Source organism: Patella vulgata, chromosome 5 (assembly GCF_932274485.2).
Source record: "Patella vulgata chromosome 5, xgPatVulg1.2, whole genome shotgun sequence".
Lineage (NCBI taxonomy): Eukaryota > Metazoa > Mollusca > Gastropoda > Patellidae > Patella > Patella vulgata.
The window spans coordinates 31,390,622-31,416,012 of NC_065883.2; the positions used below are offsets into that span (position 1 = coordinate 31,390,622).

At 33.4% G+C, this 25,391-nt stretch overlaps 2 protein-coding genes across 4 annotated transcripts; one reads left to right on the top strand and one right to left on the bottom strand.

The window, feature by feature from the left end:
• LOC126822308 (serine hydrolase RBBP9) lies at window positions 1-1,645 on the bottom strand. 3 transcript variants are annotated; one of them, XM_050551112.2, is made up of 2 exons: window positions 1,454-1,645; window positions 1-589 (listed from the first exon to the last, which is right to left on the bottom strand). In XM_050551112.2, the coding sequence occupies exon 2, from the start codon at window positions 566-568 to the stop codon at window positions 20-22; it is 549 nt and encodes a 182-aa protein (XP_050407069.2). In that variant the 5' UTR covers window positions 569-589; window positions 1,454-1,645; the 3' UTR covers window positions 1-19. The 3 variants fall into 3 exon arrangements, with proteins under 3 accessions (XP_050407069.2, XP_050407070.2, XP_050407068.2); XM_050551113.2 differs by lacking the exon at window positions 1,454-1,645 and adding an exon at window positions 1,049-1,122; XM_050551111.2 differs by lacking the exon at window positions 1,454-1,645 and adding an exon at window positions 1,026-1,087.
• On the top strand, window positions 898-24,841 carry LOC126822287 (enhancer of polycomb homolog 1). Its single transcript, XM_050551078.2, has 15 exons — window positions 898-1,525; window positions 6,772-6,928; window positions 7,232-7,377; window positions 7,955-8,050; window positions 8,345-8,452; window positions 10,110-10,177; window positions 14,139-14,219; window positions 14,646-14,772; window positions 14,989-15,162; window positions 15,746-15,832; window positions 16,327-16,475; window positions 16,805-16,930; window positions 17,215-17,573; window positions 19,972-20,377; window positions 20,932-24,841. The coding sequence occupies exons 1-15, from the start codon at window positions 1,373-1,375 to the stop codon at window positions 21,002-21,004; spliced, it is 2,310 nt and encodes a 769-aa protein (XP_050407035.1). The 5' UTR covers window positions 898-1,372; the 3' UTR covers window positions 21,005-24,841.
• The last annotated feature ends 550 nt before the right edge of the window (window positions 24,842-25,391 follow it).

Genomic DNA, 25,391 nt, shown 5'->3' on the forward strand with positions numbered 1-25,391 from the left:
TACAATTCTCTTTGTTAATTTATTTTAACTTAGTTTTTATAACATTTAATAATTCAGGAAATGTACTGCTCATAAAATGTCCTTTGTCTGTAAACTTATGAAGTTCTGGATTTAAATTGTCTGCTATTTCCTGCTGTTCAGACCAGGCAATGAATGGATCATCAGTTGAACCAAACTGAATTATTAAATCTGTATTTTTTTTCATTTCTTCCCAAAGCCATGGTCGATTGTAATAACCACTAGCTCGTTCGTTCTCATCCCCTAAATCTGTTACGCAGCCAGACACAAGGGTTATTCCCTTCAGTTTATACTTTTCAGCATATCGCATCGCTGCTTCAGCACCTGAGCTATGTCCAACTACTATAGTATTTTCATCACAGTTTAATTCTTTGTGCATATATGGAATCCATTCGCTTTCACTTGCAGTGTACGGATCAGGCATTGCCTCTAATCTGCATGGTATTTTCATTTCTGTTAATTTTTTGTGCAACCAACCATACCAGTTAGCTATAAATGGATTGGTGCAACCGTTACCTGGCACTATTATGATTTTGATTGAAGATGACATATTGAATTGTGTACTGCCAACCTAAAATATATAACAAACAATGAATATAATAATTAAACTGGTTGAGAAAAAGATAGAAATAATCAAATATGGGATTTGAAAATTCCTATAGGCCCTATTATTTACTAAATGCAAATAAACAATCAGACAATTAAATTGATATATAAAGAGTTATCTTTTGGTATTAATGATAACAAACTGCAAATGAAAGACTTAGCTGTGAACGTAATGCGTTCTGAAAGAATACTATATTTGACCACGCCCCTTTACTATCCTACACACGACTTCAGAAGTTCAGTGCGGAGTGTCAGGTTAACTATTTATTAGACCCAAAAGATTAACAGATGAAACAGTTTATGACCGCTGTATTAATTTGATTATAGAACCAGGTGTCAAAAGACACTAATCTGGTTGTAATCGATAAACCCGTGCGAGCTACTTAGCGACATTTAATTACTTGTGGATAATAATGTCGATTACTTATCCACTGTTTCTGGATTTCTCGTTCCCCGTTATAACGTGAATGAAAACGCATGCGCTTGGTTGGGGATTCTGGGATACCTTCATGGTCTAACTTCTCCGCCATGATGGAAACTAAAAATTGCTACAAAATTGCTGGATTCGTGGACTAATTGTGAACATTAAGCTGGTTTTTGTGTATTTTTTTGATATTTGTCGAAATGTATAAACATTGAGCTTTAATCGAAGCACGGTAGAGTCCTGCTTAAAGGGCTGCTACCTTCACAATTTGTGAAAATCTATTTAGACTATCTCATTAGCATATCCGATCGGGGAACAGAGAAAATGAGCAAGGTGTCTTTTCGGGCTCGGGCGCTGGACGCCACGAAGCCCATGCCTGTGTATAGGGCCGATGAAATACCTGACCTGCCAGATTTTGCAACCATCAACAGATCTGTGCCGCAAATGCCCACTGGAATGGAAAAAGAAGAAGAAACGGTATGTCGTTCGAGCTTTTGTGCGGCAACCTAATTTTTACTATCCGCCATCTTGAAAATTAGTGCCCAAATCTGAATGACTTTGGGAACGTTATTGAGCTTGAAATTTGTGTAAACTGTCCATGTGAGGATGCAAATGGCTGAACTACTATTTAGTCGATATAATCAAATGGTTTTTAATTTAAGTTTAGGTGTTTTTATCAAATATTCGGCTTGAATGCGGGCCTTGGAGAGTGCGTAGAAGGTCAAGGCCATTTGAGGCAGTGACCTAATTTTACCACAACAAGAAGGCTCGAGCTAGCAAGTCCATTTCTGTTCCGTTCGACTAGCTCAATTATATAATATGACTAATTAGTTATGTCAGAATAAATTAATAATTACAACATAGTCTATTATGATTTATATCAGTTGTCAAATTTTTAACAAGATTGTCATTAATTATAGTTCCAGAACCAGACAGGTAGGGGAATCCCCTATCTTATCCACAGCTACTGAATAATTTACAATACCTGCACTGCAAGTTTGCACTTGTATTTTTAAAACTAGATAAGTTACACAATTAATTCAGTAGCTATACATTAAAATGCAGTTTATAGCAATAGTAAGTGCGGAAGGGCCATACATGTGTACGACACATAAACAATTTACATAAACCAAACCCGCGGACAAGACATACAATATACACAGAAATTTGAAACAATAAACAACAAATAAATGAAAGCAATTGACTGGATTCATGGCCAGCGGTAATTGTCCCGGGCTTCACACAAAATGACAAAAGATTAACAATCAAGTTATTCCACAAACTACTAGACACACTGTTAAAACAAGTTAGATAAGCTATAGTTTTTACTTGGATACAGTGCAATTCAAATTTTGCTCTCCATTTTCTAATTCCCCCCCATGAGAATTTAAAATTACTGGGTGTTTGTAGTTTGCATGTCCACTTTGTAGCACAGAAATGTGCCTACTGTTGTACTATTACAGTTACTGGGCAACATCAACCAGCACCAATATTTTTTCCCCGGCAAAAATATCTTGAAGCAGATCCCACCCACTGCCATTGTCTTGTAAAAATAAAGATTATTTAGTATAGAAAAAAGCATCTTTATTTGTTCGTTAAACCTCATAAACTCACATCAATTTCTTGCTTGCCATGCAGAGTTACCTAACCGATATGTAGACTCTTTTAACCTGTTATATGTATCATTGTGATTTAACTAGCATGACTGGTTAAACTAGTCTAGTTTATTTACTGGCACTGCACCGTTGTAGTTAAGCTTTATATTTTTAATGGAATATAATTAATAAATGTCAATTTGCTGATTCAAATGGTCATGTCTGTCATATTCATCATAATGTTTTCATTTGGAAGAGTTTGGCTAGTAAACAAGTTATCTCCCTGGCTGTCTGTCTGCACTATTTTTTGTGGCGATCGAAAGCATGTCCAGAAATCAGTCTGGATCTTCATGATAATTAATATTTCATCATGGTAATTTTTATTCATAGTATGGATTCTCTCAACGAAAAAAAACAGGCAAATCAATTTCCATTTATTTTAAATTACCGGAGATTTCATAAAAAGTTGATTTTAAGATACATTCCCAGGTACAAACTGGGTGATTTGATGATATATTTGGACTAAAAACATATTCACACTAATTAATTTAGGCCTATTATAATTTTGCTTCAAATCCTTCTCAAAACACTGCAATTGTCAGGGAATACCCTGGCTATAAAAAATCGCTCAAAATAGGTCATGTTTGTGTCACGTGACGTGCCTTTCTCAGTACTTAGCAACGGAGGCGAAGTCGGAGGAGAATTCATTGCATACACAAGACGATGTTGTCTTTAATCGCTGATCATTGTCTCCCAAGGGGAGCTGATTCGCCCCCCTCGAACTCCCCCTGCTATTCAGAAGGGGGTTGCTGCCCTCCTTGTTCTTCCCCCTGCCCAAGATTACCGGCTGGCATGAATATTTTTCTGGGCACATCCCTGGTACGGCGGGTGGCATTATTATTGGTATACATGAATAGTGACCGGTCACTATTCAGTTACACTGCTCAACCAGTTCTAAAAATTCAAACCAAGGATTCTTAGGTACCCGTGTTTCTTTCACAAGATCACATGCGGGTGCTGTTTGTCAAGCCTGGAATCCATACACTTCTATGCAGTGAGCCAAAAAAGAATCACACAGCACACAACATACATCCCAACTACACTTACTTTATAATACAGTTATCATTTCTAATCTTGTAAATTTTGTAAAGACCAGGTCTTTAATTCCTACTGAATGTTTTGTGTACTTTATATTAGCACTCTGTGACTAATGACTCCAAAACGTGCATTGTTTTTCCCTGATCATCAGGTACAGTAGACTGTTAATACAGTAGTGATAGACACTTTCATGCATTAGGCAGCAGTTAATTAATTATTTGTTTCTCATGACCTATGTTTGTGAAATACACATGCTATATGAGGTAATTATTAATTATTGAGATGGAATTTAAAAATTTTGAGTTTAATGCTGTTTTTATTTCAGCCGGTTACTTGGTCATTGAAAACCCAACGGTAACTGGCGTTCGCAATTTATTCTCATTTAATAAAAAATTTATAGATTGAAATATATGTTGCACAATAGTCGGGCATCGGAAGACTTGATCATATTACATGTAATATGTCTAAATTATTGGTGATATGCTTCTAAGTTAACCTTCGTTAATTCATTCATTCTTGGTATTTCATTTCTTTATCTTCCCCTACTTTGACAGGTTACGAAATGACCGGTTCCAATCAGGTTGATGATTTGTTCTGACATAAATATTTAAAAGCATACCTTAGGATTTTTGAATACAACATAAGTTAGATTATTTAACATGTCAGTCCAAAGAATTTATTACAAACATGTTCGTTTCTCTAACTGTTAAGGAAGATAGTACCAATAACCTGTATGTTAATTGCATCCACTTTGGACCCCATCGGCAAATGGCATCGTGATAATATAAATACTTTTATAATTTTGTCTATCTTCATTAAAGTATTCACATTTATTAGTATCTTTGCATCCTGTTGAGACTGTGTTTATAGAGTGTTGTGGTTAATAAAATACCGTGAAATAGTGTCAATTAGTCTGTAGGCTTACCTCATGATCAAGACTATCTCATGGCAGCAGTTTTGGAACCGTTGGTCACAGAGTGTTAGTCACGTAAATAAAATAGTTTAGCACTAATTTAAAGACATTTATATCTTTCTGTGAATTTTATTACAATTGACAAGTGCCTTATGAAGTATGTATGTCATCTTTGGTGAAAGAAAATGCTGCAGAATGACAGATATGATACAGCTTTTTTGTCCCCCGCCTTTCGAAGAAAGCAGGGGACTATTAAAATGGGTCTGTCTGTCTGTCCGTCCGTCCGTCACACTTTTTGGGACACAATAACTCTCCTTCTAATTGACCTAGATTGTTCAAACTTGGTGTAGGTGTTTATTAGGTCAGTGCCTTGATGGAGTTCGAAGATGATCATTTTCTGCTTATGGTAAGTAGAGATAAGCAATTTGATTGGTTGATGCTTTGGGACATGATAGCTTTAGTTCTAATTAAGTGAGAGTGATGAAACTTGGTGTATAGTTTCATTACATTAATACCTTGACTGAGTTCGATAATGAACATTTTCTGCTTAGGGTAAGCAGAGCGATAAGCAATTTGATTGACTGAGACTTTGGAACACAAAAACTCACCTTCTAATTGAGCTAGAATATTCAAACTTTGTGTAGGTGTTTATTTGGTCGATGATGAGAATTATCTGCTTAGGCTAAGGAACAATAATAAGCATTTTGATTGGTCAAGACTTTGGAACATAACAACTCTGCTTCTAATTGAGGTAGAATGTTTAAACTTGATGTGGATGTTCGTCTTGACTGAGTTCAATGATTAACATTTCGAGCTAAAGCTAAGCAGAGATAAGCAATTTCCTTGGTCGATGCTTTGGGACAAGATAACTTTGATTCTATCTGATAGAGAGTGATGAAACTTAGTGTATAGTTGATAATCAGTTTGATTGCTCCATACTTTTGAAAAAAATAGATGTGCGATTAATTTAAAAGTGTCATCTATTTATTCGGGGATTTCGGCGGGGGACATCAGCCTCACTGTTGGCTTGTTAACTTCCGGTTTCACGTATGGACTTCGTATATTTTTTCACATTCTAGTCTACTAGACATAACTTATCACCTACAGTGTCATGTTTATCGATAAATAGTTGATTTTAATGCGTCAATTCATTGTTAATATTTGAAGGCAAACAGATATAGTTTTACAAAATTTATAGGATGAAGTTGTGACCTCCCTAAATTTGACCAAATAATTATGGAAGTGTGTAATTATTACAGATGAAAACGGACATGCGGGCGGGTCATGAGAAACACAATTAATTAACCGCGGCCTTATGGTAATTTATTAAGAACAACATTGCATAAACAAAGTCTTCATTGAAAACCAATAAATCCTCTTACACATTAAGGATTTGATGTGATTAACGACTAAGGTCGACAGACAAGGCATATCTAAAATATTTATAATTTAAACACTTTGTTGTATTATTTATTGACATTAAATACTGACATCTGTATGGTGACTTATGAAGAGTGAGATATATTTTAAAAGATATTACTACAGGTTTTATAGCTCATTCAGACTTACTCTTAAGTTTATATATTATCTATAAGCTTAAATGTATTAGCCAGATACAATAACCAAATGGTTCAAAAATATTATTCACAATATTATTCTAAAAAATCTGTACCGTACAGTCATGTACTATGCCTTTTGTAAATGTAATTAATCATATCTGAACTTGAATCTATAAGTTTACTTGACACCAAATCCATTTTCCTTGCCGCAAATCTCTAATTCTTGCTGAATCTTCCAAAGAGTTTCAGAAATTCAGGGGATATGACTGTAATTCACTGTAATATAATATATACTTGGAACTGTATAAAACAACACTTGGCAATGCCATTAGAGAATAAATACTAGAGTAGATTAAAAAAAAAAAAACCCATAGACCTCCTTGTGTGTACACATGAGGTCAGTACGATCTTTTTTTTATTAGTCTTTCAATTCTCAAACAATTGGAAAGAAAAAACACATGCCCGAAAATGAGTTTTTATTGCCCCAGGCAACTGTTAATGTTGAGCCCTACTTGGCATATAGATTGACTAGAATCTTTTATCCTTTCTATATTACAGGAACATCATTTACAGAGAGCATTATCGGCACAGCAGGTTTATGGGTCATCAGAAAAATTGGTCATTCCTATTCCAGAGATACAGGATATTGGTGAAAGATATGAAATCTTCTATAAAGATGATTATAAATTATCTAAACAATATATCCATATTCAAGGTTTGTGGATTTTTTTGATTTTTTTTTTTAAAAAAGCCTTTTGTGTTTTCACGGAAACAAATTTGACTTACGATACATCGTTCGTTAAATAACCTGCATTTCAAAATTTTCAAGATATTATGAAACTGCACATTCCAATCTGTTCTACGGTTTTTCCTTTTGCTAATTTGAAAAACAGTTTGATTGAACTATTTTTGTGTTTCCATGAAAACAAATTCTTGTTGCGGGCCTGTATATTGATAACCTAATCTAATCCACCGATATGATAAACTTTTCGATCATGTTCATCTTTTCTATCCACAGCGTTTGGAATGGACCAGGAGATACCGGACTATGATATGGATAGCGAGGACGAGACATGGGTTAAAGAACAGGTGAAGAAGATGGAAATAACACCATTGAAGTTTGAAGAAATGATGGATAGACTAGAGAAAGGCAGTGGACAACAGGTTATACTACTTGGCATTACATTTCTTGTAAAATTGGGATTGCACTTTAATATAATCAGATTCAATGAAAAAACACCACTGATTTTTATTGAAGTGATCGCCAGTGAGACATAATGCTGCTAAACTATGATTTTTAGCATGATCTTAAGCTGGACATTTACTGACAAGAAAATCAACAACAATCTACGTGGCCATAACAACTTTACTGTGAAACATAGGCACAAGTGGTAACAAAGGTAACTGCCTTGGGTCGAGTCAGAATTAGACCAACGTCTGGCAGAGTGTAGTCGGCAACAAACAGTGTCAGAACTGTTGAACCAGTGTGCAACCCTCACAGTAGCAGCAGTATGGGAGTGTGTAATTCTGCAGTCATTGCCTGATGTTCCGGTCCTTTGGAGGTGTTGTAATGCCTTGGCCCATTTCTAGCGGACCAATTCTGCTAGAAACGATAGGCCAGTCCCAAGATAGTAATGTAATGGCATAAAACTTTTGGGTGACGCTCTATTACATTTCAATTTAACAGGGTACAGTACATACATGATTTATTATAAAATTTGCCAATATTGTATCTGTACAGGTTGTAACGATACAAGAAGCTAAACTTTTGCTAAAGGAAGACGATGACTTAATTATTGCTGTTTATGATTACTGGCTCAACAAACGATTACGTACAGTAAGTCAGGATTGAGGATTTTTTTTTCCTTTCTTAATTGAAGTTGTCAAATTTTACAGAGGGCAGATTTCAATTTTCCATCATAATTATTTAATAATTTTGCGAAGAATTTGTATCTTATAGTATGTACAAAAGAGACAGCACCACACATAACTCTTAACTACATGAACATGTAGAAACCCACAACATAAAAGAATTATCAAATCAAGTAAATGGATCTGACTGATTATTACTATTTCATTGTATTGACATCAAAGATTTATTTAAAGATATTTTAAAATTCATATTTTGTAGCAACAACCATTAATACCTCAAGTTAAAACAGAAAAACGTGATGGATCAACGACAAATAATCCTTACGTTGCTTTCCGCCGTAGAACGGAGAAAATGCAGACTAGAAAGGTAAGTTTCTTTTATTGATAAATTTAGAGGGTATTGGTATGTAGTACTTTTTTCATCACATATTCGCCGTAAAAAACAATAATTATTGAAAATCATTTGTTTTTAATCTGGTTTAAAAGTTTCCAAAAATATTTTATTTGAATAAGAAAAGAATTCATGAAATGTTTCTTTGATTTCATCTTTATTCAGTCCATAGTAGTAGGTGGGTTCTCTCTTTTTACCAAATTCCTTCAACATTTGACTTGTCATTGATTTTTTCAGAAAATATGGCCTTCCCAGCCTTATCTCAAATTATAAGAGACATGTTAAGTAGTAATTAAGGACGGTTAGATTTTAATCATACAGTTCATAGTGACAGTAATTTGGATAAATATTCCAAAGAAAGCTTCAGATTAAAGGACAATATTGGTGTCAGCCATTATCAGATATGTGATAGAACCAGTTAAACACATTCCAATTGATTTTTGTACGCCCACATTTTCATGTGGACGTGTATTGTCGTCGCCCCTGTCAGTCCGTCCGCAATTTGTTTGTGGACACTCTACAGGTCACAATTTTTATTTGATTTTGACGAAACTTAAAATATATGTCTATCTCCCAAAGATCTCGGTTCCTTTCGATATTGGCATATATCGGACCATAACTTCATGGGTTATGGCCCCTGATTGTATGAAAAATCACATTTTTAGCTTGTGGACACTCTAGAGGTCACAATTTTCATCTGATTTTGCTGAAACTTGGAATGCATGTTTATAACCCAAAGATCTTGGTTCCTTTCGATATTTGCAGATATCGGATTGTAACTTTCTGAATTATGGCCCCTGATTGTACGAAAAATCCATTTTTAGCTTGTAGCTTGTGGTCCCTCTAGAGGTCACAATTATTATCCGATTTAACCCATTTTTTGACAATAGCGAACGAGTTAGCACCCATCGTTTGACGGCAGCGAATCAACTCACGGACCCATCACACCTGGCAACGGCATTAGCGAGCAAAAGTGTCAGATCAATCAACAGATTTCTATTGTTTCCATCTTCAACAGAATTATCAGTGAATTGAAATTCGACAGTGTAAGCTTATCTGTTATTGCTCGTTCCTTCAGTCAGTTATATATAAGGATAACTTGTGATTTCCATTGCTTGCGTCACTTTCCGTTTTTTTCAAATCTTCACTACACATCTACCATAGCAATGATCTGTGTGTTCAAATTATATTTGGAATGTGTTTAACCAGTTCTTTCACATATGTGATAATGACTGACACCAATATTGTCCTTTAAAGTAAATATCTTTTTATATACTCTATTTTGAATTAAACTGATATCTGGGAGGCCATTATTTTCTGGATCAACCCAAGATCATTTCTACATTTTGCAGTCAAAATCTATGTATGTTAACATCATGTTAGGCTTAAATTAAAATACAGATATTAGGGATGTCACTAGACTTGTCACTTCATTGGAAAAAGAAATTGGGAAATTCTCAAATATAAGGGCAAATATGAAAGAGAAATCACCCATTCAGTGAAAAAATACAAAATAAACCCCCAATCCCCATAACACACGTTTGCCCTAAGATTCAGGCTAGTGATATCTCTGTGTATGATATTTTGTCTACAGTTTGAAGAGAAAATTATATAAAAGTCCCATTATTTTCAGAATCGCAAGAATGATGAGACATCTTATGAAAAGATGCTGAAATTAAGACGGGATTTAACACGAGCTGTGTAAGTGTCTATTGTATGCTAGCAGGCTTAAATCTCGCTCTTAGTATCTTTTCTTTTACAGTCCATAGTTCAGTAATGTTTGTTGTTATCCATTAAACCACAACATGCACAAAGTACAGAAATATTACATACTTTAACAGTTCCATTTAAAAAAAATGTAGATGAATTTATGTAGTTTTCACTTTAAAAAAATTCATGTATGCAAACAAGAAATTAATGGTGACTGAGATAAGCATTTTGTTGTTTTATACTATTTATAGCATATAAATATATAAAGTACGGAGTAATTACCTGGTATACTTACCTGGTATAAATTTGTTTCATTACTTAGGCCACACAAACAAATGAGTAGGTTCTCGGGCAATTTAATGTTGGAAAAAATGGAGAGGGCGGGTGTTACTTTTTTTTTTAAAATGGAATTCTCAGAATAAAATTTACTGAAATTTTCTTTTTTTTTTCTGTATGGAATGCTATTAAATAGTGAGAATTTCAACAAAATATATCCTTTCAAAGAAGTCAAGCAAAGCTTTAGTAGCACTTATTGCTAAGTGTCATAATCATAATGGTATTTTAAAAAGCATTATAATCAGATATTGAATTGCCATTGAAAAATTGCTTCAGGTACCAACAGCATTATAAAAATTCCTTTCATAATTTATTGACATGCAATCTGATTAAAACACAGATCCTATGTCGCTTTGTTTTTTATAGTTCAAAATTTCATTAAACTTGTATTTACACTAGAATCTGGAAGAGTTGTTACAAATGACGTATTCTTGATAATGTGAGGGATTAGCCAATGAAACGGTCTGTTACGGCAAGCTTTTGGCTTTAGGTGCACGGAACTGTGGGTAATCGACTAGAAACATCAATGCTGATTAGTTAATCAAATATCTGAAATCTTAGGGTCAAAAGCCGCTCGTATGACCTTGGACGCAACCTCCCAAAACAACTGGTCAGATCTTCACGTAGTGTAGGCCATCGAAAGTATAAAAAAACGAAATGAAATATAGATCTGTATTTTAATAAGAAGATTGATTGACATGCCAAGTACTTTCACTTTTCTCTTTAGATTGATAGATGAAAATGATAAAAACTATTGCAATGTTTCACCGTTTGTCTGTTTCATACCCACTCCCCCACCCACCCCCTTATCACCACTGATACTATAATTTTTATAGACATCCCCCATTTACTGTACATGTTTGCAAGTTTTATGCGATTTTAAATAATATTTATTGATATTTTGGAAGTATTCTGTCAGTTTTACAATATACTGATACATTATTGAGTAAATTTTCCTGCCGATACCCAGAAATTACAAATATTCCTAGCAAAATTTACATTGTTTATTTGAGCTGGATAATCAAGTCAAAGTACTCAAAGCGGGAAATAACTCCTATATATAAACAAGTTGGAAAATGGCTACGAATGCTCAAGGAAATTGCATATATTAATGTCTATTTAACGAGGGATTTTATTGAATGCAAAGTTTGTCATTTTTCTTACTAACACTTAAATCACATCTGTACATTCTACCAAGATAATTTCATGCGGTATCATATTTTTTAGTTGCATAATTTTCACCAGCATGGCACACGCTTGTTTTTTTTCTAAAAAGTGGAAATAAAAATCATCCATGTGCTGTATTTTTCATGAGCAGGCGGTGACAGAGAACCTGTTCATTTTATTTGTGTGGCCTTTTGCCGCCTTATTTTCAGACATGATTTTTTCCCACTTTAAAGTGGATTTCCGCTTTTTGTCCTGTCCAGTCCTGATTTTTTTCGATCGGTTCAGATTTTTGACAACACTCTTGTTACGATATTGTTCCGCTTTAATTCAAGCTCCTATTTTCAAAAGCGTAATATAAAAAAAATCATTAATTTTTTCCTGACGAATTTGTAACTCGTTAACTCCAAAATATCTATCCATAAAAATCTGCTAACTGGTTGTCGGCGATGTAAACATTAACAATATTGTAGATCACTGTGTACGTAACATAGAGTTTCTCTGTGGTACCATATCTATGATGGTACATAATCGTCTCCAGTTCTTTCGCGCAATGGTTAAGGTTGACAGCAAATTATTAGACAAAGGACTTTAAAATGGGAATGGTTAAAACAAGGTGGAAGGCGAGCTTGTGAGTCGTTCTATTCGTAAAGTTAATTCCAGAAGAGACGTGAATTAATTAATATTAATTACAGAGGGAGGGGGATGGAGAAGAGACGTGAATTAATTAATATTAATTACAGAGGGAGGGGGATGGAGAAATTAGAGTAACACAACTCAGTCTAGAAAATTACACAGGGACAAATAGTAGAGATAAATAATATTATGATGAATTAAATTTAAGTTAGGCCAAAATTAGTAGACGAAAAAAAAGCACTTTAAAATTCATTTTCAGATTCCCCCCCCCCCCCCCCTCCCTTATTATTTCACAGCAGTAATATTCCTCCAAAATTATATGAAACTACTGCTCTACCCCTAAACTTGAAATTGCGCCACTACTTATATCTTCCATCTTGCCTCTTGCCTGGTTTCATGGGTTTTCTCCCGGTCCTCCGGTTTCCTCCCACTGGTAAAGACCCCTACGCGCACGCGAATTATTAAAATAAAATTAAACTACTTGTTAGTCCCGAAATGACCTAGTTTGTGTAGAGTGGATGTTACACCCCATTTCTCTCTCCGTTTATACAGCAGAAAATGAAAGCAAAACGTTCGTGATAAAAACAGTTTGTGATGTTGAAACATAGTTTATTCAGTATGAAAAGAAGCTTGGCCTTATAGATTATTAACTTGTATGCTCACTTGTGTTTAAAAGTAGTCTAAACTATACCGTAAACACTCTCCAATAACACACACTTTCATCGCTGGGCAATTGGGGTGCGTGTAATTGAGGAATAGAAGTTTGGAATTTTTTCCATCACTTTCGATGCACAAAAGATTAAAATCCTTGTTGATATCAGAAATGCCTGTCGCTGTCAGTATAACATCAATACAGCTCATATAGTGATCCAAAACGTCAAAATGATGCCCAAATTTATGAAAATAAATCAAGAACACGAGTGAAAAAAATTAATTGACATTTTCAACAAGGACAACGTTGCAATCAAATGACATTTTTTTGAGACAACATTTATTATCATAGCAAAGTTTCTTGTTAATCAATTTTAAAATCATTGAATGACGATCATATTTCAATCCGTTGACATCTGCATCATCCGATGGTCAAGCGAGTTGATTATAGGCTTATGTGAATAAATGTCTAAATAATAATTTATGTAACATTTGAATCCAAAATAAAAACCAGCAATAGGCAGATTTAGCTCATACATAATGTATCTTTAATTTAACAAATTTAGCAACTTGCATTTTGTCTCAAACATCAAAGAACTGTAAGATTTATTTTCACATACTACAATAACTTCAGGATTAGTGGTTAATCAGCTTTAATAATTCCACGTCTACATTGATCGTGTTGCGTAAATATTTTGAGTTGACTTATTTTTTGGTATCTGGATAACATCACAGGATACATTAAAGATATCTGTATGATTATGAAATTAAGTTTAAAAACATACATCTAGAACTGAATTTATAACTTTTTATTACATAGTGCAATTCATAAAAAATAAAACAGTTGTGGTAGTTTGTTATTGAACTCAGTTTATATCCACTTTTACTAGGTAGCATAATTTTGATGTCTTATACTATTTGACCGGTTGATGCAGAAAAGTAGGACGTTGAACAAGTATTTGGGTTTTGATTACCAATAACACAAGAGATTGTCTATCCCTGTTACCTTCCAAAACCTGTCCAAGGGTGTGGGAGGTTAATAACTGAGTCTTCTTGTTTGCATTGATTTCTGTTTGAAGCTTGATACCTACTGTTTAAGCCATCATGTGGTGTGTTATAATGTATTTGACTCTTGTCATTAAATAAAAATCTTTCTCTCTTGTAGAACTTTATTAGAAGTGATCAAACGACGAGAAAAATCTAAGAAAGAACTTCTACAATTAACCATTGAAATCCTTGATAAACGGTAAGTAAACTTATAAAACATAATTTTTTTTTTGAAAATACTTATATATGTATTTATCTACATGTCAGCAGCCAGTCAGAACTTCCAACCGAATGTAATCTCTTCAAAACTTGAAAGGGGTTGAGGAACAGGAATAGCATTACGACTTATCTCATACAAAAAAGAATAAATATAGATATTTTATAAAAGAAATATGTGAATAAACAACAAAATAATCGCAGTTGAACAGTATACAGAATCTGACTTGTTGTAGTGTCTTTATAATTCAGTAGCTGGATTGTACGTATATAGCATGACGTTTCGACAAATGCCACTCAAGAATTAAATTCAGTAACGATCAAAAACTCTTTGTTCTCAACTCATATGATTCATTAAATGTTACCGTACTTTGTCAATCAAATAATGGTGATCTAATAATTATGACAGATATCACGGCGAAGATTTTAGTGGAGCGTTATTAGCAGAGGCCGAGGCTGAAAGAAGTAAACATCCATCATTTGTTCCACCATTTATGTTCAACAGACAGGGTGAATGGGTTACAGGATTAAATGGCGTAAGTTTTCATCTTACTATCTTTATAGATATTCATGACATTGGAAACATACGAAATTTCAATTTTTTTTCTCAAAAAAAAAAAAATATACATGTAGTTCAAGAATTATTTTCTTTAGTAAGCTTCATAGATGCATTGTCTTGCCATACAATTGAAAGATATTCCAGTACTAAATGAATAAGAAATAAGTTGTTTTTCTGTAATTGTATATTTTAGGAGGAAATGGCACCAGTTATCCGTAAGAAGCGGCAGTACAGAAAACGTAAACAAGCTTCCCAACAACAAACAGCAACTGCCACCACGAACCAATCCACAACGTCGGTTCATTACAATGAGATGGATAATCTACATCAAGATCTTGATAGTTCAGATGAAGAAGGTTTCTCACCGGTATGTTTCATGTCTTTCTATTAATCATGGCCAATTGATACAAGAAAATTGATATTTTATATTGCCCCCACATCTGTCCGTTTTTCATAATACCTTTACTATTACTATCACAATTTTTGGAAAGCTTCAGGGTCTCAGCAAGTCGCTGGTTTGCTGATTTTATTCTGGTGTCAACCGAGAATGTTCCTAAGGATTTTCCTGTGTGGTTTCTATGTGTCAGTGTTGCATCACGGAGGGTCTTGCAAGGAACGATATCTAGTCGTTTGGATGGGAAGAAAAAAAGGTCCTATTTATACGTTGGTGTGTACGTGAAACAACCGTTAGATTTGGAATTCGAAATAAGAGAAGGGGTAGTGCTGCTGTCCAGGCAAATATTTCCCCCCATAGCACACTGCATTGCATATGCCCATCTTCATTATTCACCATTTCATCTCAATTTTATTTACATTTCATTTGCTTTTTGGTAGAAATATAATGTAGGTGAATTTACTGAATTACATTGTTCTAGTCATTATGCAAACATGTAAGTATTCTTTTATTTACCTGTTATATTTTAATAATACATTGTTTTAATATTTTACAGAGTATGTCTCAGTCTGATCACGAAGATGAAAATGATCCGGACGGTCCATATGCTTTTAAACGTAGAAAACACTGTAGTTATTATGCAGTAAGTTTTAATCCTACTATTTATGAAACAAATGATTTTTAGTTTCGTGAAATTGTGTAGAACAAGAAATCATTTGACTTTAATTGTGGAGAACAAGAAGTCATTTGACTTTAACTTTAATTGTGTTTCATTAAAGATAAACGAAAGTAATATTGAAATACAAGAATGCAGCTACCATCCCTCTACGTCAACACCTCGCGACATAAGTTTTGATATTAATATCCACAGTATAATCAGCAACAATAGCACATTCGACGACTAAAAAAATATATATAACACGTGATTGTCTGCGATATCACTTCGGTGGTAGCGGACGTAAAATACAACTAACTCATCATCATTCCCCAGTTCTCTTTCTAGAGTAAAGATCAGTTAATCAGTCTAGTATTTTGTCCTTATATTGTAAATGCTTTGTTATTGATTGTTCAAGTCACTCAAGTTATTAAAATATCAGTTGTTGATTTGCACTAGTAAAACATGTATCTATTTTTCAGCCTTTATTAAGTCGTCCTGGTAACTGGCGATGGACAGGAAAAGAAGAGGGGGGTATGGGAGATAAAAAATATCGTTACTCGTTATTTTCACTACCTCAACCTAGAAACTGTGTTGGTTTTGCTCGACGGAGAGTTGGAAGAGGTGGTCGGTAAGTTAATTATTTATTAAAATGAATATAAGTTGATATTGACTGCTATACAAGCTGGACAAATAAAACGGTAATCCATGATGAATGAAACACTGTTGAACATAATCCACTTGTGCTGATTTAAATGATGTATCTCTGGCACAGTAATGTTATGTAAGATTGTAAATATGTGTGTCCGTACTATTTTGTTTTGAATAAGTCAGTCAATTGACTGAAACAAGTGCTTGAATCAATTTCAATTAATATTCTGTATTAACAAGATCTTGTAAAAATGCATTTCTTTCTTTTTTATCCCCACTTCCAATATAATTTATATATGTATATTTCAGTGTTATAATAGATCGTGGATTTACACCATGGGATGACACGTTAGATCGAATGAATCTAATTGATAACACGGGTCACACCTCTATTAAAACTTCAGAATATATCACATATATTCGAGATAAAAAAATGTAAGTAGTATTACTAGTATTCTGCTGTTCACTTATGTTTTGTAAATATAATACAGTAAAAATGATAAGTGATTGATAAATGATGTGAAATCAAACATTGACTAATCAGTGACAAATTGAAAGCCTTGTCTCTTTATATATTCTGAATAGAATGTAGTACATTTGTGTCTTCGAACAATGAACTAAAATCTTCACAGAAAGAGGCGAGGGCTTTAAGTTAATATTTAGTAACCTTCGTGAACAATTTCATAATAAGGTTGTATAATAATGTTTTCTCTTTTCAGACCACATTTTCGTCCTCGGACGCCTCCTCCTGAAAAAAATATAGTACTACCATGTGAACCGAGTTCGAGTAACGAAACATTTGAATTCAATTTAGAAAGTTTTCAGTCACATCAAGAACAATTATTACAGATGAAACGCGAACAGGAGGAAAAATTAAATCAAATGGACAGCTCAATTAATCTAGAACATTCCTTTAGTTCACAACCTACGTCAAGATTTACTTTAGATCGGGCGAGTGCTGAGTTGGCCGTAACGGCCGTGGTGAAACAGGCTGAAATCACAAGTGCAAATAATGGTGCTAATTCATCATCTAAATCTTATAATACATCATCTGTAGTTAATGGACCAATTATTGATAGTAAGTAGACCAGGGCCCTGTTTCACAAAAACTTAAATCTCTTTAAAATCATCTTAAACTAAAATTTCATACTCACTTAAGAATAAGATAGATGAGTTTCACAAAACGATTTTAAGCATTTTAGATAAAATCAACTAAAATAATATTTTGAGTTAAAATTTTATCTTAACTTAAAGATAGGTTCCCAGAAAAGTATTTATCATCGGGTGGTTATTTTCATTAAAAAAAAGTATGGCAATTTTGGTATATATGGAAAGTAGAGATATCTAATCTTACTAGAAAAATACTGGATTACCTGAAAAACAACCATGGAGCGTATACAGGACAAAAATGTCAAGGTTCGCCTAATCGACAGCCTGACGATTAGGAATATATGCATGCGTGACGTGAAAGGTTGCACGCTGAGATTGAGCGCTTGATGTACATGTTGATAAACTTTATGAAGAGTTACACGTACAAAACCTTCTGAGATAAAAATCACGGAAAAGGACGCAGGCAGTGGATAATCCGAGAATTTAATTAGGATTCGATATTTGTAATAAATAGTCAGTGATTAAAGACAACATCGTCTTGTGTATGCATTGAATTCTCCTCCGACTTCGCACACGTAAGTCATGTGACACAAAAAGGACCTCCTTTGATCGATATTTTATAGCAGGGGTATTCCTTGACAATTACAATGTTTTGAGAGGATTTGAAGAAAATTTATGATAAATTAATTAGTTTGAATATGTTTTTAGGCCAAATATATCATCAAATAATTTCAACTAAAATTTGTTTTAACTTAGGACAGCTGTCACCCTCTCCTAACTTACAATCACGACATTAACAAACATTGATTAGGGCTACTTGTTAGATCTAATGTGACAAATAGATATATTTGGAATAATGATAACATTGACAATGGCCTGAGTCACATAATTTGTTATCATTCACAAAACAATTCTCATTCAATTTATTTTTATAACATGGGAAATACAGCTACGTTCCACCGATTATTTATTGTAAGGCAATTTAAGCATTTTAGATGACGACGCCCCTGATTAGAACCCCAAGAAAAAAAACAAAACCCCAGTAAACAAAACCCTTTGTTACTGTTTTATATATTACCATATGATTCAAGTATAAAATATACTATTTTCAAATAATTAACAGACAAAAAAATCCTAACAACAAACAAAAATCACTAAAAGAAAATCACTTCATATCTTTGTGTAGGCTACCATGGGTTAAAATGGACAGTATCATGGTATTAGAAGACATAAAGGCCTATAATACTAGACATGGGGTTATGATGATTTGTAGAAAGATAAATCAATAAACTCAGATGTGTTTATTGAAAAATGTTATAGGCATATTTGAAATTAAATTTTAATATCATAAATTTATTATTATTATTAGACTTACATTAATAACACAACAGCTATTTTATCTTGTGGGGAAAAAATCATTTTAATTAAGATAGACAGGCACTTTGGCATTTTCAAAGTATCATTGAAAGGGTCTATGGGGATGACATTTCCAATCTAGGCATCTGAACATTGGCTATTTTGTGTATTAGTTTCAAAGGTGTTAAATACTTTTAAAATTCGATAATAATTTACAGCCCAGATTAATAGTTTGAGTCACGTATATCATGTGTTTAAGACAATTCTCAATATAATCCAAAATTCCATAAAACTACAAAATCCAAGCGATTTAGTTTATCGATTCGCATTATTTCCATTGAAACCCGTAAGTAAATCAAATGCGAACATTGCCACAGCATATGAAACTCTCCCCATTAATATTGTAACCATTAGTTCAACCTGTCAACAGTTTCAGTTTCGAAGCACATTTGCCTAAGTGCCCGCACCGTAAATGTGCACTGCACAAGCACAAGCATTTTAACTAAAATCTATTAAAATGGCATTTTATGTTACAATCGATATTCGTGAAACGCATAAAATTGAAAATTTCATTTTGATTTTAGTTAAAATCTATTTTAGTAATTTAAGGTTTTGTGAAATGGGACCCAATTTATTATTCTTTATGTCAAGAAATATTGTTCCAGTGAGTAGCTTATTAATGGCCTTGTTTGGATCATAATCCTCAGTAAACAGTTCTTGTGATAAAAATACAGTTCTGTGGTTTCTCAGTTTGCAGGTTTTCAAAAGGTACTCTAGTTGCAGAACAATAAAAACAAAGGGGGGGGGGGGATACGTCTTATGAACACAAATCATCATTGCTAAACATGTCTTTCATGGTTTCAGGATCATTTAAACTGACACCTAAATAAGTCACTGAGTGTGTTGAAAGATAGAATATGAGAAACCAACCTGAAAGAGTTATTGAATTTACCAGTTGACTATAGATGCACTATAGACTAAAACATTTTGACTTCTTTTTTTTTTTTCAGGTAAACCTAGTGGGCTTTCAACTTCACCAGCCGCTAATGTTCTACAACTTAATTTCCCTTTAAATACATCTGTGACACCATCATCATCTATCGCATCATCATTATCAACATCACAAACTCTTACATCAATATCATTAACCTCACTTACTGCTGTTAATGTTAAAGATTCATTAAATTCAAATCGTGTGTTACCAGTAGCAATATCGTCGCATCCAGTTTCATCAACAGGGTCCCTCCATCCATCCCCAATGCCAGCAACAACGGCACCAAAAACAACATCAACACTGCCAGGGTCGGTAATGTCGATGTCAGTTGGAGACAACAAAGGGAACAACATCATTAGTAACAGTAACACGATCCTAAAAAAGTTTACACCATCTCCATCAGTTTCCATTGAACTTGTACAGTAAGTAGACCTACCTTATTTCTTGACTGCAGTGGGCGTTGCCTGACCACCTTTTATACTTGTATGCTTAATTAAATATTAAGTCCAAACATAAAAATAGTACACATCTTTGACATTTTGGTATGTAAACACTCTGATGTGGGCTGGCATTGTTCATTGAAGTATATTGAAAAACCCTATCAATATACAACATTTTTCATATTTATAATGTGCCACAATGGCTAAGTGCACAAGGCGCTGACTTAGTGACCTGCAGATCCCGAGTGTTGGCCGAGGTATTTCCAGGGGATTTTCCAGCACGGTTTCCCCAGCACGGTTCCCCCCTTTTCAGTGGTGCATAATGGAGTGTCAGACCAGGAATGTTTATTTGTTTGAATGGTGCGAAAAACTGAGGTCCCGTGTAAAGATTAACATGCACATAAAAAATAGGCTATTGCGCCACGGTCTTGGCTAAACTTCCCTCATAGCCCAATGCATAGCGTATGCCAGTCTTGTGAAGTCCCATTTCACTTCAAAGTTTTTGTAGTACATAGATAATTATTTTTGAATTTCAGTCAAAATCATGATGATTCAAAGACTGTTTTAAGTTTAACTGAAGATAAAGTGGTTGCCATGGATGTAACGTGATGTTTACTTATTGTGATCATAGTGTACAAAGATAGTGGTATCCATGCCAACCCCAGTCTGTTGCTAGGATAGGGTCATGTGATCAGATCTAGAAGCTAGTTACCATGGTTATTATGTAACCACATGAGTTGCTATGACTGTAGCCTTTTACATTAGTTTGTGGTTACTCTTGTGATAACCGTAGTGTTTTTATGGAGATGACCTGGACACTGAAAAAGAAGGCCAGAGAAAGATGAAACTGTCAAGAGAGGAGACATGTTGTGAAATGTTATTAATGTCATTTTCATCTCTGATGAAAGTTGAAGTCGAATAAAACATTGACATTATCACCATCAATATGTCATTGTCAAAACAATCTCTTTATCCTTGAACTTAACAATAACCCAAAAGCTTCTGATACTTACTTGCTAACTGACTTAGTGGTCCATGGTTGTTAGAAAAACTTTTCCTATTTTACAATTCCCTTCCGCACCTAAAAAATCCTGAGCAATTCAGAATATAGATGAAGCCATAAAACCTTAAAAAACAACCTTTTCAAATTTATTAGAAAATTTTCTTGTGCTCATTGCGGCAATCTTTAGGTCAGTGTTTTTATACGCCTACTACATTGAAATAGGGTCGTATAATTTGTTGTCACCCCTCTACGTTAATCCGTCATCAACAATTACTTATGGACACTGTTGAGTCTAAAGTTACCATCAGATTGACTTTAGATTTGTACACATTGTTTATGTTCATGAGATGAAGATGTCCATTGATGTTCAACGGTTTCCAATTATTATTGTAGAGAGTTGAGGACCTTGATCAATTTGAAAAATGTTGTGGACGCTCTAGAGGCTAAAGTTATCATCTGATTGACTTGGAGTATACACTCAGTGTTAATGTTCATGAGACGAAGAAGCCTGATGACTTTCAATTACTAGAAGTTATCTGATTACTAGTATATGTTTGTGTAATGTTAGAACTAGTAAGAACTAGAAGTGAATCAAGTTTTACTTATTTCTGATAATTGCTTCATGAGTTTGTACTCTTGTTGATCAGTTTTTAGTGTCTTGTAAATGCTCACATTAACTCCAAAAGAATTAGTATTGGACAATCCTTGTGGACTGTTTGGATGACTTAACTGCTGTGGGCTTATGTTTCATTGCCAGGCAACCTATTTTTACCCCCTCCCTCTCTCCCTCCCTCCTGCTGTGCCCTATCAGTAATTTACTGAAATGCGTGACGTGGTCATGAAGCATTGAATATAGGATGTGTTGCCCCAAGTAGCCAGTTAAATATCAACAATTTACCAGTGGAAGTCCTGTTTTGCTTACAAGTGATGTTGACAGCCTTGTATTTTATATAGGCTTATTATTTCAGTTTGACCTTAATTAGAAAGTATTTTTGTGAAGTACTAAGTTATGCATTAAATTATTGATGCCCAAATAGAGTATTTTGAATAAAAGTTCTAAACATCAGAAAATAAATTCACTGACTTGAAGAGACATTATGCAAGAGTTGCTGACCTTTTTTGTTGTAATAATAGTTCAAAAATAGATAATGAAAAATGAATATTGAAAATTTGGGTCAATTACTATTCCAATAGAAGCTATGATTTGCTTCTTGTATTGGGTTTCAGATAGTGAATGCAATTAAATTTGTATTACTTTTATTTTTTTTATAATCCAAATTTTTAATTGGTCGGCCATATTAGCATTCAACGCAGACATGGCAGCCATTGTCTAATCCACTCAATATTTAAGCTATCCGGTGGCCTAAGGGGTTGATTATTGAAAAATTTAACTCTTGCCTTCCTCTTTAAAATAATAATTATTCATCATAATATTCTAATTAATGTTTTCAATAAATAAGGTTGCATTGAACACAATAACATTACTTATCTTCACTGACTGTGTTTTCCTCTATAAAATTATTTCTTTGTACTTTATAAGCAAGAAGTCCATTTCCACCCTAGTTCTGCTGTCCAGTGGGACCCTAAAGTACATTTATAAAATAATTACAGGGTTTTGTGAAAAATTAGATATAAAAATTACAGGGTTACATGTTGTAAACATTTATTATCATTAAATGGCAGTAAAATGCAAATGAATTCCTAGTTATAGAAATGTCTGATTATGATTTCTGTTAAATTTATTTCTTTAATAAAAAATGTCTGTATTCTCTATCAGCTGCAAATTAAGACTTACAGTCTTTTGATTATGATTATGACATGTTGAAAGGTGCTATATGAAATAATTGAACAAATCTCTTTACTTAAGAATTGTAGTTTATGTGTAAATGTTAATTATTAGTTTATCAAGAAACTTTATTCTTGAAAACTGTGATAGTTTTCAATAAGAGCAACTCTTTCTAGCTAATGATTATTCACAAAAACACATCCAGCTTTAATTGTGATTAATAATGCACAAGTGTTAGATATGCCAATATTTTTAATATGTGTAAAAAAAGTCGTGTTATTTAAGTAATGGCACAAATGTAAAGTTTTTGCCTTAATATTTCTGTGTGATTTGTAAGTTTTCTTTTTTATTGAAAAATATCTTGAGCGCACAATATAAATTTCTTGGGTAGCTTTTGAATAATATAATTTTGGTTAGTATTTGTATAACTATTGTTAATTGATACTTTTAAGCCTTGTAGTTAAAGTTGCTGTGTTTTTTGTACTTTTTCTCAATTCTATATATAACATATATATAAACTAGTTATTTATATATAAATCCCCCAAAACTGATACAACATCAACAACTTTTTTTTTTTAACAAAATGCTTATCTGACTTCTTCATATAGGTTACAAGTGAATCCCTATTATATGACAACTTCATCGGCAAGCCATCTAATTTCATTCATAATGTAGTTTGTTTTAAGAAAAAATAGGAGTAATTGTAATGACTTGATATATATTTTTGGAGGAATATGTCCCAACTATTGAATTAGACTTATTGAAAGAATATAGGCCTACATTAGTTTTGTGGTCATGTCCATATGGATCATTAATATGTGAAAGACATTTTGTCGTTGTTTCGCAAAATCTTTTACAGCAAAAAAAAAAAGAAAGAAAATATTAGTTTGAAAACCGGCACTAGCAAAGATATCTTCATGCTTGTGTGGCATCAGCTACATATAGGCCAGTGAAGCTTTGTAAAGATATGGATAAAAGAAATTCTTTATAGTTTAATGATATTGTTCAAACAGTTAGTAACACTTATTCAATATTTTTATATCTTGGAATTACAATATCTATAGGTGTACTAAATTGTATTTATTAATGTAGATTTGTTCAGATTCAGATATATATATACATGTATATGTGCATGCTTTATAAAATAGTTAAAAATATATTCCCAAACAGGGAAGAATTATGTTGTAAGATCATGAGCATTAATAATCATTTTGTAGTTATTGTTGAAGCAAATAGTATTTTTATTTTCCTTTCAAATAAGTATAAAATAGTAAAACTTTTAAACAGATTTTAAAAATAGCTGTCACAAAGTTGATTGATAAATTAATGTAGATTTATTTATCATATTGTCTATGTAAGTGTCAAAACATTGCTTTCCATTTTCTCATGTGATATTTTCAAACTTAAATTTTCTGAATTATGATATATGGCATGTATTGTATGTAGGCAAGACAGGATGTAATAGTTTATTCGATTGGCTGGTAGATGGCTGGATATTGGGAGACAACTCATTAATTCTAGGTAATAATTGTACAGCAGTAAGTCATGTGATGCATCATGTGAACTAGGTTGTTAAACGTAAACAATAACTGTGATAGTGTGGTGTATTCAACCGCCTTTTTTTCACAAAAAAATAAATTTGTACAGAAATTTAAAATTGTTATTATATATTGAGAGCGAGACATTAAGTAATATATTGTAACAATATATTACGCAATGTCTTAAGCTCGAGACCATTAAACAACTTAAAATACAGACACTTGCACGTGCTTTGCAATGAAATATGCTTTGCAATGAAATACGTCACTCGAGTTCAATATTTTACCAAGTTACGCTTGGCACATTGCCCGAACGATTATTTGAAATAATGGTACTCCAACATCAAAGGATGACGTCACATCTGTATTTTAAGTTGAAATAATATGGAGACAGACTGCAAAACCAATGATCGAACAAGATGACCCTGCGATACAAGGCTGGAATTAACATTTACAATGTGAATGGGTATCTGAAGCATATCCAAAGGATATATGCGAGCTGTTGATAAGCCATCAAGAAGATATCTATCCCACTCATATTATAAACTTTGATTTTGAATCTTCTGATGAAGACTAAGAATAAACTAATATCTAAACTTGTCTCTAATTTACTGTGTATTTTATGAACATTTCCAGATCTCTTGAAAAGTACCATTATAATTTAATATT